This window comes from Rhinopithecus bieti, unplaced genomic scaffold (assembly GCF_001698545.2).
Source record: "Rhinopithecus bieti isolate Rb0 unplaced genomic scaffold, ASM169854v2 scaffold_28090, whole genome shotgun sequence".
NCBI classification, from domain to species: domain Eukaryota; kingdom Metazoa; phylum Chordata; class Mammalia; order Primates; family Cercopithecidae; genus Rhinopithecus; species Rhinopithecus bieti.
Genome location: NW_016812870.1, coordinates 54,308 through 68,247, shown reverse-complemented (window position 1 = coordinate 68,247; position 13,940 = coordinate 54,308). Strand labels below are relative to the sequence as shown.

The following is a 13,940-nucleotide window of genomic DNA, read 5'->3' as shown; positions in this document are numbered from 1 at the left end:
CATTCTAATGGTAAAAATGGGTCAATTTTTTATTCAATAGCTATTATTTACTCTTCTCCATTTTGGAGAAAAAAATCAGATCATTGTGAATCTCAACAATATCTTAACACTGTCAATGATAGAAAATACCTGGTTGACATGGTCCAGTTTGGGGCAAGGCCTTCCTCCATTATATGGTTTTTCACGCAGCCATTTAGAACGAACCTTCACACCACTTCCACAGGACTTGCTGCAGCGCGACCAGTTGGACCATTCACTGAGCTTGCAGTCTGAGGGGCAGGGGATGATGCAGGCCTCTTCAATGTAACCTGAGTGAAGGAAAATGAGACAAGAGTCATCTTCTCCACCTGTCACTCTCCCACTACCACCCACTATTCTAGCTCATTTAGAAGGTCCAAGACTGACTTGACAGCAGCATGCAAATGCAGAAGTGTCTCCGTTGTTAGGGACTTAAATTAAATTCTGCAGGAAAATGTCACATACATACAGTGACTCTGTTAAAATAACAGTTGAGCAGCTGCCACGTGGTCTGCTTAGGATTCATGCTCACCATATTTCAACATTTCTGACTGACAGCTCGTGTTTAATTGACAATAACCTGTCTACTGCCATATCATTCTCATGCTGACAGAATGATACATTAAAAAATTATAACAGTTTTCTGTAAAACTCTATCTGTTAATGTCACACAAGTTCAGGGTTCTGAGTCCATGCAACATTCTTTCTTAAGAAATCCCAGTCCCTTTCACTCAATACCCAAAAGGAGCCATTTAACTTAGCATCTTGTTTTTCTCCTCCTTTGAAAATAAAATCTGAAGAAAAATGAAGGATGTTAAGTGATGTCTCATATTTTACATGCTGTCACTTTCAAGGCACCTTCACATCTTATATCCATTTGCTTCTCTTGAAAATCTTATGTGTGAATTGTGCAAGTATTGATATTCTAACAGGCAGATAAGAAAACAAATGCAGAGTGACGACTGACTGAGTCCAAGGTTACACAGTAAGGGATGGGGAAAAGTTTTCTGAGGTCTGATCCAGTACTTATTCCATCAAATCACCCAACCAATTCAATTAATAGTGCACAGATTTGTTTTGGGAAATGGGAGTATTCTATCTTTGAATAGTTCTTAACTACAAACTTGCCATTTCACAATACAAATTAAACACTATTATTCTCAAGGCAAACATGTGAAAACAGCAAAATTCCTCTAGTCAAGAATGAAATACACGATTGTCCTCTATAATAGTCTGAATGTGGAGAGAGGGTGTTCTTGGTACAGGAAAACACTGCCTTACCATTTTATCTCAACAGCAGAGATTCGATTTTGACAATGATTATAATGTAAACAGTTGATACTAGGCAACTCTAGGTAGATTTTAAAAAATTTATGGAGATATAATTAATATTCCATAAAAATAATCTCGTTTTGGTTTTCAGTATGTTTGCTGAGCTGTGCAACTATCACCACCATCTAATTTTAGAACATCTGTTTTACTCCAAAAATAAACTCTATGGTTACTGGCAGCCACTTCCTATTTTCCCTTTCCTCATCCCCTGCCAACCATGAATCTGCTTTCTATCTCTATGAATTTGCCTAATCTAGACATTTTATATACATGAAATAAAACATTACGTGATCTTATTTCTTTTTTGTTTTAGAGATGATGTCTCACTCTGTCACCCAAGCTGGAGTTCAGTGGTGTCATCATAGCTCACAGCAGCCTTGACCTCCTGCACTCAAGAGATCCTCCTACATCAGCCTCTTAAGTAGCTGAGCTGGGACTAAGGGTGCTCACCATCATGCCAGGTGGATTTTCATATTTTTTAAATAGAGATGAAGTATTACTGTGTTGCTCAGGTTGGTCTAGAACTTCTGGCCTCAAGTGATCCTTGGCCTTCCAAAGTATCGGGATTACAGGTGTGAACCACCATGCCTGGCTGGTTTCTTTCACTTAGTACAATGTTTTCAAGGTTCATTTATGTTATAGCATGTATCAGTTCTTCAGTCCTTTCTATGATTGAATATTTCATTGTATGGACATTTCACATTGTTTATCCACTCATCAGTTAATGGACATTCGAGTTCTCACTTTTTGTCTATCATGAATAATGCTGCTAGGAACATTTGTTTACAAGCTTCTGTGTGGGCATACATTTTCAATTCCCTTGAATATATACATTACAGTGAAATTGCTCAGTCATGTGGTAACCCATTTAGCTTTTTCAGGAAGTGTCAAACTGTTTTCCAAAATGACTGCACCACTTTACATTCCACAAGATATGTATGCATGTTCCAATTTCTATGAATTCTTATCAAACTTGTTATTGTCTCTTTTTTAAAATTTTAGTGTTCCTTGAAGAACAAAAGTTAAAAATGTTAATGAAGACCAGTTTGTCTTTTTTCCTTGGTTGTTAGTGCTTTGGTATTATATCTAGGAACCCACTACTGAAATCAAGGTCATCTAGGTTTATAGTTGTGTTTTCTCATGAGAATTTTATAGTTTTAGCTTTTATATTTAGGTGCATGTTTCATTTCGAGTTAATTTTTGTTTATGATAAAAGGTAGAGGTCCAACTTCATTCTTTTGCATGTGGTTATTGAGTTATCCTGTCTTCAGTTGTTGAAAAATACTGTTATTTCCTAATTGAACTGTTTTGGCACCCTTGTTGAAAATCAGTTGGCCACAATGTAATGATTTAGTTTTGAACCCTAAATTCCATTTATCTCTGTGTCTCATTTAATGATAGCACCATAGTCTTGACTACTGTAACTTTGTAGCAAGTACTGAAATCCAGAAGTGTGAGCCTTCCTATTTTGTTTTTCCTTTTAAAGATAGGTTTGGCTATTTTGAGTCAAATTTCTATATGCATTTTAGAGTTAGATTGTCAATTTCTGAAAAAATTGCAGCTAGGATTTTGATAGGAATTGTGTCAAATTTGTTGAACAGTTTGGGAGTACTGCCATCTTAACTCAGACACATGGAATTTATTTCCATTTATATAGATCTTTAATTTCTTTCAATGATGTTTTATAGTCTTCAGTGTACAGGTCTTGAACTTATTTTGTTATATTTATTCTTCAGTATTTTATTCTTTTAGCGTAGGTAGGTTTTAAAAGAACCAACAAATATTAATTTCTTTAACTACAGGAAAGTCAGACCACCTTTAAACCAAAATGGCAAACTTAATCTATAAGATTTTGCCCCAACTGTCCTGTATTGAAAGTGTTAAAATATTAATTTACTATATAGTATTTCCTAGCCTTGCCTAATCATAAATTACCTGAGACACATGTTAAAAATACAAGCTTTCACCACTCTCAAGTTACTGACATTAATACAATCCATCGTGCTTACTCAGGTTTCACAAGTTTTACTTTCAATCATTTGTGTGTGTGATTGTGTAGGACTTAAGTTAGGAAGAGCTACTGTAAGATACAGGCAGAACCAAAAAAATGGAAGATAGATTTCTGGCATATCTTTTTATGTAGTATCTCCTATACATTTGTCAGAGATATTTGTTTTAACCTTTGTATTGTAGTCTTCATAAACGAAAGTGCATTTTCCATAGATGTAAATTTCACTGAATACACCCATGAAATCAATAGTCCAGAACTCTCCTCTGTATTCCCTTCCAGCCACTACCTCTTCTTAGAAAAGTAACAACTATCCTGACTACTCGCAGTGTAGAATAGTTTTACTTTTTAAAAATTTCATGTAAATGGAATCATATAGTGTATATCCATTTGTGCTAGCCTTTTCACTCTACATTGTGATGTGCATTTCATCTATATTGGTGCATATTGCTGAATACTGTGTATTCTAGCTGACGTGTAGCATTCTATTGTGTGACTATACTATGGCTTATTTATTCATTCTATTGTTGGTAGGCATTTAGGTAGTTTTCAATAAGGGGCCATTGTTAACATCGCTGCTATGAATATTCTAGAACGTGTTTTTTGATAGACATATGTATGTGTTTCTGTTTGGTGTACTCCTAGGAGAGAAATTGATAAATTGGATGGTATGTGTATTATATCATCCATTGTAAATGAAGTATAAATTTTAAAAAATAGGATCACAGATTTGGCATGAAGATTAGGATACAATGAAAAGTTCTGAAAGTGGGGATTAGTCCCAGATAATCTTCTGGAGGGCAGATGTGGCAGACTTGGGATTTTGTTTGTTGTGAGACAGAGAAGACAGAAAGAAGATGCCAGTGCTAAGTTTCTAATGTAACTTCACATATATTCAAGATGACTTTTGGAGTATCGATAATGGTCCAGAGGAAAGTCCAACGAAGAACTAAAGGAATATTTCAGAGTAGTGTTACTGAAATTTTAAAATAGATTGCAGTGATCTACTTAAATCTTACATTTTGACTTTATACTTTGGGGTGGAGAAATAAGCCCCTTCATGATTCTGAGTTGAAGTATATTTCAAATTCCATTCCCTTTTTCTAACAGCTCAGGCAGTAAATTAATTGACCTAAAATAGTAAGAGATGCCTAAAATAACTCCTCTTATTTTAGGGCCAGTAATAATTTATTTTCTTTAAATAAATAATAGGTTAATAGAATCAAACTTTAAAAGTGTCTAAAGTCATTTCCAAATCAATAGCATTATGACCAGATTATTTAATAATATTTGTAAGATTACAGTGAATTAAAAACCATCCAAATCATTTCCAAATATTATCAATGGCTCTGGCAAAAGAGCACTAGTATTTCAAAGGTAATAAGTTATTGAAATATTTTTAGAAGCATTGCATTCTCCCACCTTGATACACTGCAAAATGTCCCTCAAAAGTAAACCTCTAGCCTTTTTTAGCTCAGTAATTATAACTGAAAATAGAAGCACATGGTAGTCTTTCATGTCACTACCCCACAGAGTAACAGATAAATGGAAATTCTTTTTTTGATTGAAATATTATGGCTTTAGTAAGATTTAACATGTATGACTTCATGATTCACATTGTGTTATTAAGGAAGGAGATATAAAACTTTTATGTCTGATTTTCCAATAGCATATTCCAGAAAACATCTCTCGAATAAAATTCAGCCTATTAAACTGTTAAAAGATACAAATTAGAAACTGAGATAAAGATAAAACTGCAAAACTGTATATTGCCTAGCATCTCAATTTTATTTTCCAATGTCTGACAACATTCAATAATTGCCTGTCATGTTTATCTAGCACCACTAAAACCCTTAATGCTACTGGTGAACTGCTAGATAAGCATTCCTCTGCCTTCTCTGCTCAGATCATTTTTTAGGGCAATTAACACCGAACAACCATGGGGTGGAAAGACAGAAAACATTTAGAATGTTTTAAGGCTAAATAAACTGCTGGCATCTTATAGCAATGTATGGTTTTTGAGGATGCTGGAATAAAATGAATGACTTCACAATTAGGATATTAAAACTTTCAGCAGTTCAACACAGAATTTGACACTTGGAAAAATTAAACTCCAGACTTCTGACTATATTTTTGACTGCTGCTTTCAGGTTGAAATAACACAAAACACTTGCAGGCTTAAAGTGGCAACTGGGGGACATATTGCCTTTGAGATACATACAATCACTCATTCATTTGAATTATGAATGTGGAGATAAAGTAGATTTCAACAAACTTCACAATTACTAAATTGTGCTGTTGAAAGAAGCACTGTTGATGGATCAAAGAATTCATTTTGAAAGCACATAGAAAATACTGGTTGGTTCTGATTTATAGCTGTGTGAATGAGTAACTCTGGCATTCTCTTTGAAACATCTGGATTAATTTCAAAAGCAACCTCAAAAATCTCTTCTACTTAAATGTGTATTATATGCACTTGACTGCAACTGGAAATGAGAAGATGTAGCTAGTCTCTTATCTATTGTCTGTCTATTGTCTAAGCTGGAAAAAATTGAAAAAAAAAATTTTGCAAAAATTTTCCAAATGGACAATATTCTGGAGCAATTATATATTAAAAACTGGTGATCTGATACCTGGGGCAACCAAATTACTATGTATATATCCAAACTCCTATGTTCCAATGTTCTACTCATTGTGTATTTGATGGATGAAAAGTTATAAATCAACATTAGGCAATTAATTATCATAGTAAAGTACCCAGGAAAATTTGTAGAAGTATAATAAAATATTATTTTAATTGTTTATTCATTTTATATACATTTGAAGGCATATGTTTTCATATCTGCTAAGTAGTTATACATTTTCTCAGAAAATTTCAACATCAGTATGAATGGCTGTGAGGTTTTGTTATTGTTGTTATTTTAATACTGGGAGTTTACTCAATGACTATGCTTTTTCAGATTCATTTGTTCATATCTATATACAAGCTCATTACCAAGGGCATTTCTCACAGCAAACTCTAAAGGCTTCTCTTGTGTAATAAGGAATTTGCCTGGCCCTTGTCCCTGATTCCTGAAAGGCAAATCTCTCGGCCCTGAAATTTCACTAGTGATAGAACTATCTATGTTATTCATGGTGGGCTCCTCAGACCACTTATTATGCCGTAGGGATATCTCAGGAAGGGGCTGGTCACACCGGAGAGACCAATCATGTGATTGGAGAGTTGGAGCTTTGAGCTACATGTTATCTGACCCACCTCTAAGAAGGGAGAGATTGCATTTAACCACATGGCCAATGATTCCTCCTCAGTCATGCGTATGTAATGAAACCTGAATAAAAACTCTGGATACCAAAGCTCAGGTGAGCTTTCTGTTTGGAAATGCACATCAGTGTGCTGAGAGAAAGATGCCTCCTGACTCCATAAGGAGAGATTATGGATGCTTCATGTTTCAGATGTCCCCTCACCTCAGCTACCTGTCTTTTCAAGCTGGTTCTGATTTGTATCCTTTTGCCATTATAAAACTGCAGTGGTAAATATAGTGCTTTTCCAAGTTCTGTCAGCTGTTCTAGTGAATTATTGAGCCTGGGGCAGTACTGGGAAGTCAGAAATTTGCAGCCAGCTTGTGAGAAGTAAGGTTGGCTTGGGGACTCCCAAATTTGTGGCTGATATCTGAAGTGAGAGGAGTCTTGTGGAGTACTGGTCCCTTAACCTGTGAAGTTTGGCCTAACTCCAGGTAGTCAGTATCATAATTATATTGCACTTTCAAATATATATTTTGTTAAAAAAGAAAATAAACTTATATATTTAAGAACCTGTGTCTATATTTTACTTATTCAGCCATAATAACAAACCTTGGGAATAATTACACATATTAATTATACATTGACTTTCTCCTCATATTTAACATTTATAATTTTAACTAACATGATATTGAAAATCAGACACAGAGTTTAAAAACTTCACGTTAGTAATAGGGGTTTGTCAGGAATACAAACATATTTGATAGAGTGTACAGACTGTGAAGATGAAGTAATGGAAAATGTATTAATTTTGAAGCTTATTAGAATGATTTATTTTTAACTTGTTCCAGTGCAATGCACTGTTCTTTCAATCAATTAAAATCTAATATTACCATGAAAGTATTTGCAAAGGATGATCTCTAAACACTGGTTTATTGGATTCCGATAAGTATTAAACATAATTTTAACAAAAAGCATTCTGTCATAAATGGAAAAACTGCTGCATTAAACTAGGTTTTACAGGTCTCTTTACCCTGGACTTTCTCGTTTGGGTAATACAAACTATGACTCTCTAAGAGAATGACTCGGATACTGCATTCCCATAATTACTGACATTTTCACATAGCATCTCACTGGGGACCAGAGAAATAGATCTAAATAGATTATAATTGGAATGCTTTAAAATTGAATTCATGTTTTGAACCATTCAGAATTTAAGATTTTTAAAGTAGGTTTTTTTTTTAACGTCCATTTCCAGGTATAGAAGAAAATGCAAAACCAAGCAACCAAACGAAAATGCCAAAAGCTTAAGAAAGTTTCTTCTTCCTACATTATTTTATATTTTACAGGTCAAAGGTCAAGCATGGATAAACTGGCAATAAATTAATTTCAACAAAGGGAGGGGAAAGTGTTATTTGGATACATTTCCTGTTTTATTTTTTAAATGTCTATTTAAAAGATCAAAGGGGAGTCAATTTTGTTTTATATCCACATTACTTAAAATTTCCTATAGTAGCAGAAATTGTTGATAAAAGCAAAATTCTAATTTTTCTTTTTTGGTTTTTGCAAATAATGAATTGTTCTTGGCAGTGAAATTTATTTTAAGCAATGGAATACTTTATTCCTAAAAATCTGAAAGGAAAGCCAAATAAGGACACAGGATCTATTGGGGCCTATGTTTGACAGCCTGGCCTAAGGGACTCTGGAAAACCCAGTTTGAAAACCATGATATGAAGTAGTAGATAGTTGAGGTGTCAGGACGTGAACAGACAAAACTAAACGATAATGGCAGATGCTCTTCCATCACACCTGACACAAATGGCAGCTGCAGAAAAATCTCCAGCCTGTGTCTCCCTCATCACCTCCTCTGTACTCCCTCAGGGAGCCTGTGTGAGCTTAGTGCTGATCTCCACATTTTATTTAAATTCTACCCTAGGCAATTGCTTTCTCTTTGTGCCCAAGTATCCTTAGATGCTCTTTCCTTCTTTCCTTGGCTCTTTAAACTTGCAACTAGTTACCTCAGGAAAAGTCTGTCCCTCACCTCCTGCCTCTCTTTTACATTTGAAAGGAAAAAATATTCCAGTTGTGAATGATAACTGCAAAAGCAAAACTAGCTCTCCCTATGCTATCAAATGAGACATTGAAAATCTGAAATGAATTAGACATTAAATAAATTCTACCAAGTGGAAAAGCTCTTTGGAGAAATTAGGACTCTATTTCAGCTTGTTTACAAGACTCTATTTATTGCTTTTTCTGCCTGGTTTAATTAAACATGTTCTTCCTCAAATACGAGTATCCACTATGATAAGGAACAATTTCTTATTCAATTTTGTTTCTAATTAACCTCTAATAGTGAACCTATATAATCTTTGGTAGAATCCTATTACAAAAAGTAATACATTTCAGTTACTTTATGGTTGAGTGGTCAGGTGGGTTATTCTCTACCCATATTCATGATTATATTTACCAGTTTTATCTTGAGTTCCATATCAACTTAAAAGCACCAACTCTTAAACTAAAGTCTATTTGTAAATTGGGTATTATAATTTTTAAAATTCATCCAGGATGTATTCCTTTTCCAAGTGTTTTTTTTTCTTTTTTTTTGATGATTCTTTCCTGTTCCTACAAATGCTAGTAGAAAAGCCACAGCTGAGGCATGTATACTAGAGGCCCTGAGTGATACAACAGTGTTTGAAATTTATAGTTCCTTCCTTGCAGTAGCTAGCAATGGTCATTGAAACATGACACCTGCTTTGGAATCATCTATGTCAGAACTGTGAGAGGCTGGTGGAATAAGCAGTAGATTGCTTAGGCTGTTAGGCAACAATGTTAAATGTTGCCACACAAGGATATGAATATTCCACACACATATTTACAATATAAAGATATTCTATTAAAAGGTTTTTCCTTATTTGTAATATTTGTAGAGCCTTCTTATTTCAATAATTAGTGCTATAGTGCAAACTGGTATGAAGCAAATTTCTAAAGAGTAACTTTGGGTGCTAGCAAAGCATACTCTGAATCCTACAGATGCTTGCAAAAAAGCAGTTGCTTAAGCTATTCATTAATGTCCAGAAAGCCCTCTGTAATATCATTCACAAGCATACTAGGCAAAGAGAGAAAACGTGGAAAAGTCAATACAAATCACTATATTTAAAAATTAATGTTAAAAAGACATTATTTTATATTAATAAGGCATTAGGCAAACTATTCTGAACTATTTAATTGTTATTACAATTGGAAGACAAACGAATATAATTAAAGTGGCCTACAAAAAATGTATTTTAGCTTTCTGAATGCCAGTATGATGTCCACACGGCAGTACCAAGGCCTGGTAATTTTAGGGCCATTGGATCATGAATCTTAGTGCACAAAGAAAAGTGTGCCCAGCACTTAAATATAATGTTGTATTTTGTTTGACAATAGGGCAATAAATAAACCTAGAACTCTCCCTTTTCTCTAGATGAACTGAAAAGACTTTTTTCTTCCTCAATACTTCTACAGATATATTTTAATATTTTGGCTGATACATTGATTTATGTTCTCTTTGTAATTTTAATTTTTTTCTTTAAGCACAAAAGTCAGAGTAAAAGAATAAAATTCTTGAGCTGTAAAATGTGGAATCATTCTGTTCATTAAAGTTCAATTAGTATAGAATTTCTTCAGCTAAAGTATGACTATTTTCAAAGGATAAATCTGAATTGGGCTTTGATTTTTTTTAATAGTATTCAGCACCAGTTTTCCATTAAGATTTAATATCCAATGCATTACATAGAGTAATAAAACTTGATAAAGAAATAATGTAAGTATATTAGAATGTTTTACAGGTATACCTTATTTTGCTGGGTTTTGATTTATTTTGCTTTGCAGATTGTGCACTTTTTACAAATAGCAGGTTTGTGACAACCTTGCATTGAGCCAATCTATCGGTGCCATTTTTCCAACAGCATGTGTTCATTTTGTGTCTCTGTGTCACATTTTGGTAATTCCTGCAATATTTCAAACTTTTTCATTATTATTACATCTGTTATGGTGATCTGCAATCAGTGATCTTTGATGTTACTATTGTAATTGTTTGGGGGTGCCAAGTTGTGAATGCAAAGAAAAGCTTCTTGAAGGAAATTGGAAGTACTGCTCCAGTGAACATACAAATAATAAAGTGCTAGAGTGTTACTGCTGATATGCAGAAAGTTTTAGTGGTCCAGATAGAATACCAAACCAGTCAGAACATTCCCTTAAACCAAAGCCTAATTGAGCAAGATCCTATCTTCAGCTCTATGAAGGCTGAGCAAGGTGAGGAAGCTGCATAAAAAAAACATTGCAAGCTAGCAGAGGTTGGTTTGGATTTAAGGAAAGAAGCTATCTATAACATAAAAGTTCAAAGTAAAGCAGCAAGTGCTGATATAGAAGCTGAAGCAAGTTATCTCAAATACTGAGCTAAGGTAATAGATTAAGATGACTACACTAAGCAACAGATTTTTCAGTGTAGATGAAACAGCCTCCTGTTGGAAGAAGACAACATGTAGGACTTTCATAGCTAAAGAGGAAAAGTCAATGGCTGGCTTCAAAGCTTCAAGGGACAGGTTGACTCTCCTATTAGGGGTTAATGCAGTTAGTGACTTCAAGCCCATTTACCATTCTGAAAATCCTAGAGCCCTTAAGAATCAAGCTAAATCTACTCTGCTTGTGCTTAGTAATGAAACAACAAACGCTGGATGATAGTATATCTGCTTATAGCATGGTTTACCGAGTATTTTAAGCCCACCACTGAGACCTACTGCTCAGAAAAAAGATTTCAAAATTAGTGCTTATTGACAATGCATGTAGTCATCTAAGAGCTCTGATGGAGATGTACAAGGAGATGACTGTTGTTTGGATGCCTGCTAAAACAATATCTATTCTGCAGCACATGGGCCAAAGAGTAATTTTGACTTACAAGTCTTATTATTTAAGAAATTACATTTTGTAAGACTATACTTGCCATAGCTATTCCTGCAATGGATCCAGGCAAAGTATACTGAAAACCTCTGAAAAGGATTCACCAACCTAGGTGCCATTAAGAACATTCATGATTCATGGAAGGAGGTCATAATATCTACCTTAACAGGAGTCTGAATGAAGTTGGTTCTCATGGATGACTTTGAGGGGGCTCAAGACTTCAGAGGAGAAAGTAATTGCAGATGTGGTAGAAACAGCAAGAGAACTAGAATTAGAAGAGGAGTCTGAAGATGTGACTGGATTGCTGCAATCTCATGATAAAACTTGAACAGATGAGGAATTGCTTCTCAATGGGTGAGCAAAGAAAGTAATTTCTTAAGATGGAATCTGCTCCAAGTGAAGATGCTGTGACAATTGTTGAAATGACAACAAAGAATTTAGAATATTACATAAATGTAGTTGATAAAGCAGTCGTAGGGTTTGAGAGGATATACGCCAGTTTTGAAAGAAGTTCCACGATGGGTAAAACGCTATCAAACAACACTGCATGCAACAGAGAACTCTTTAGTGAATGAAAAAGTCAATTGATGCAGCAAAATTCATTACTGTCTTATTTTAAGAAATTGCCACGGTCATCCCAAACTACAGAAACCACTGCAACTCCAGTAGGTAGTGACTCTTTATCTGGAAAAAAAATCACTCTATCCAGCTTTTTACTCGTCCATTTATTCTACAAATTTTGTTGAGCACCTACTATTCTAGGTACTCAGGATACATCAGTGAATAAAATAGTCTAAGATACCCTCATCAATCTCTATTCTTGAATGGGAGATAAAGAATAAACAAGAAACATAACAAGTAAGTAAATTATATAGTATGTTATAAGATGATACACGCTTTAGAAATGTAAAATGTACAGCAGGATAAAGGGATTTGGGAGCACTGGATCAAGCTGAGGGGTGGCACAATACCATTCTATCCTTTCTATTTAAATAGAAATCTTGTATATACGTACCTTGTATAAGCTGGGCTACCTCTAAGATTCTTTAAAATATGAAGATTAAATGACATAATAAAAAAGTTCCAGATATTCTACCCTTTGTTTTGTAACATTTTGAAGATATTAACTTGAGAAGTACCTAGTACTGTGTGGTTAGGCTCTCAATAAATTTCTAATAAATTAAAAATCAAATTGTTGTTGTCCTCTTTTATTTCCTTGAGAGGATAGCAACAATTTTAAATCACTCAAAAATCAAGTTACACATTTTTTATTCATCACAAGATTCCTCTAAGATATTGGTTGATGAAACCATCATCCTCAGCAAACTAACACAGGAACGGAAAACCAAACACTGCATGTTCTTACTCATAAGTGGGAGTCGAACAATGAGAACACATGGACAGAAAGGAGGGGAACATCACACACTACGGCCTGCTGGGGGGGTGGGGGGCTAGGGGAGGGATAGCATTAGGAGAAATACCTAATGTAGACGACAGGTTGATGGGTACAGCAAACCACCATGGCACGTGTATACCTATGTAACAAACCTGCACGTTCTGCACACATATCCCAGAACTCAAAAGTATAATTAAAAAAAAAAAAAAACTGCTAAAAAGTTGTTGCTATAGTGACACCTTCCAAGATTTCATAACAAGAGTGAATATACAAAATTTGTATTATGTTTTTACTGCAGATATGCCATAAACGTGTTTATATATCATCATTTATGCCCTTTACTATATTTAATACCATGCATCAGGATGGATGAACATTTATGTGGCTCCCAAAGTATACATTATTTATTTTATTATTATTATACTTTAAGTTCTAGGGTACATGTGCACAATGTGCAGGGTTGTTACATATGTATACTTGTGCCATGTTGGTATGTTGCACCCATCAACTCGTCAGCACCCATCATCCCGTCATTTACATCAGGTATAACTCGCAATGCCATCCTTCCTCCTTCCCCCCTCCCCATAATAGGCCCCAGTGTGTGATGTTCCCCTTCCTGGGTCCAAGTGATTTCATTGTTCAGTTCCCACCTATGAGTGAGAACATGTGGTGTTTGGTTTTCTGTTCTTGTGACAGTTTGTTGAGAATGATGGTTTCCAGCTGCATCCATGTCCCTACAAAGGACACAAACTCTTCCTTTTTTATGGCTGCATAGTATTCCATGGTGTATATGTGACACATTTTCTTAATCTAGTCTGTCACTGATGGACATTTGGGTTGATTCCAAGTCTTTGCTATTGTGAATAGTGCCGCAATGAACATACATGTGCGTGTGTCTTTATAGCAGCATGATTTATAATCCTTTGGGTATATACCCAGTAATGGGATTGCTGGGTCATATGGTACTTCTAGTTCTAGATCCATGAGGAATCGCCATACTGTTTTCCA

At 34.9% G+C, this 13,940-nt stretch overlaps 1 protein-coding gene across 1 annotated transcript in view; it reads right to left on the bottom strand.

Moving 5' to 3' along the window:
* The window catches only part of THSD7A (thrombospondin type 1 domain containing 7A), a 131,525-nt gene that overhangs the window by 68,803 nt on the left and 48,782 nt on the right, over positions 1 to 13,940 (bottom strand). The window contains 1 exon segment of the mRNA XM_017847066.1: positions 130 to 308. Coding sequence (XP_017702555.1) covers positions 130 to 308 — 179 coding nt within the window.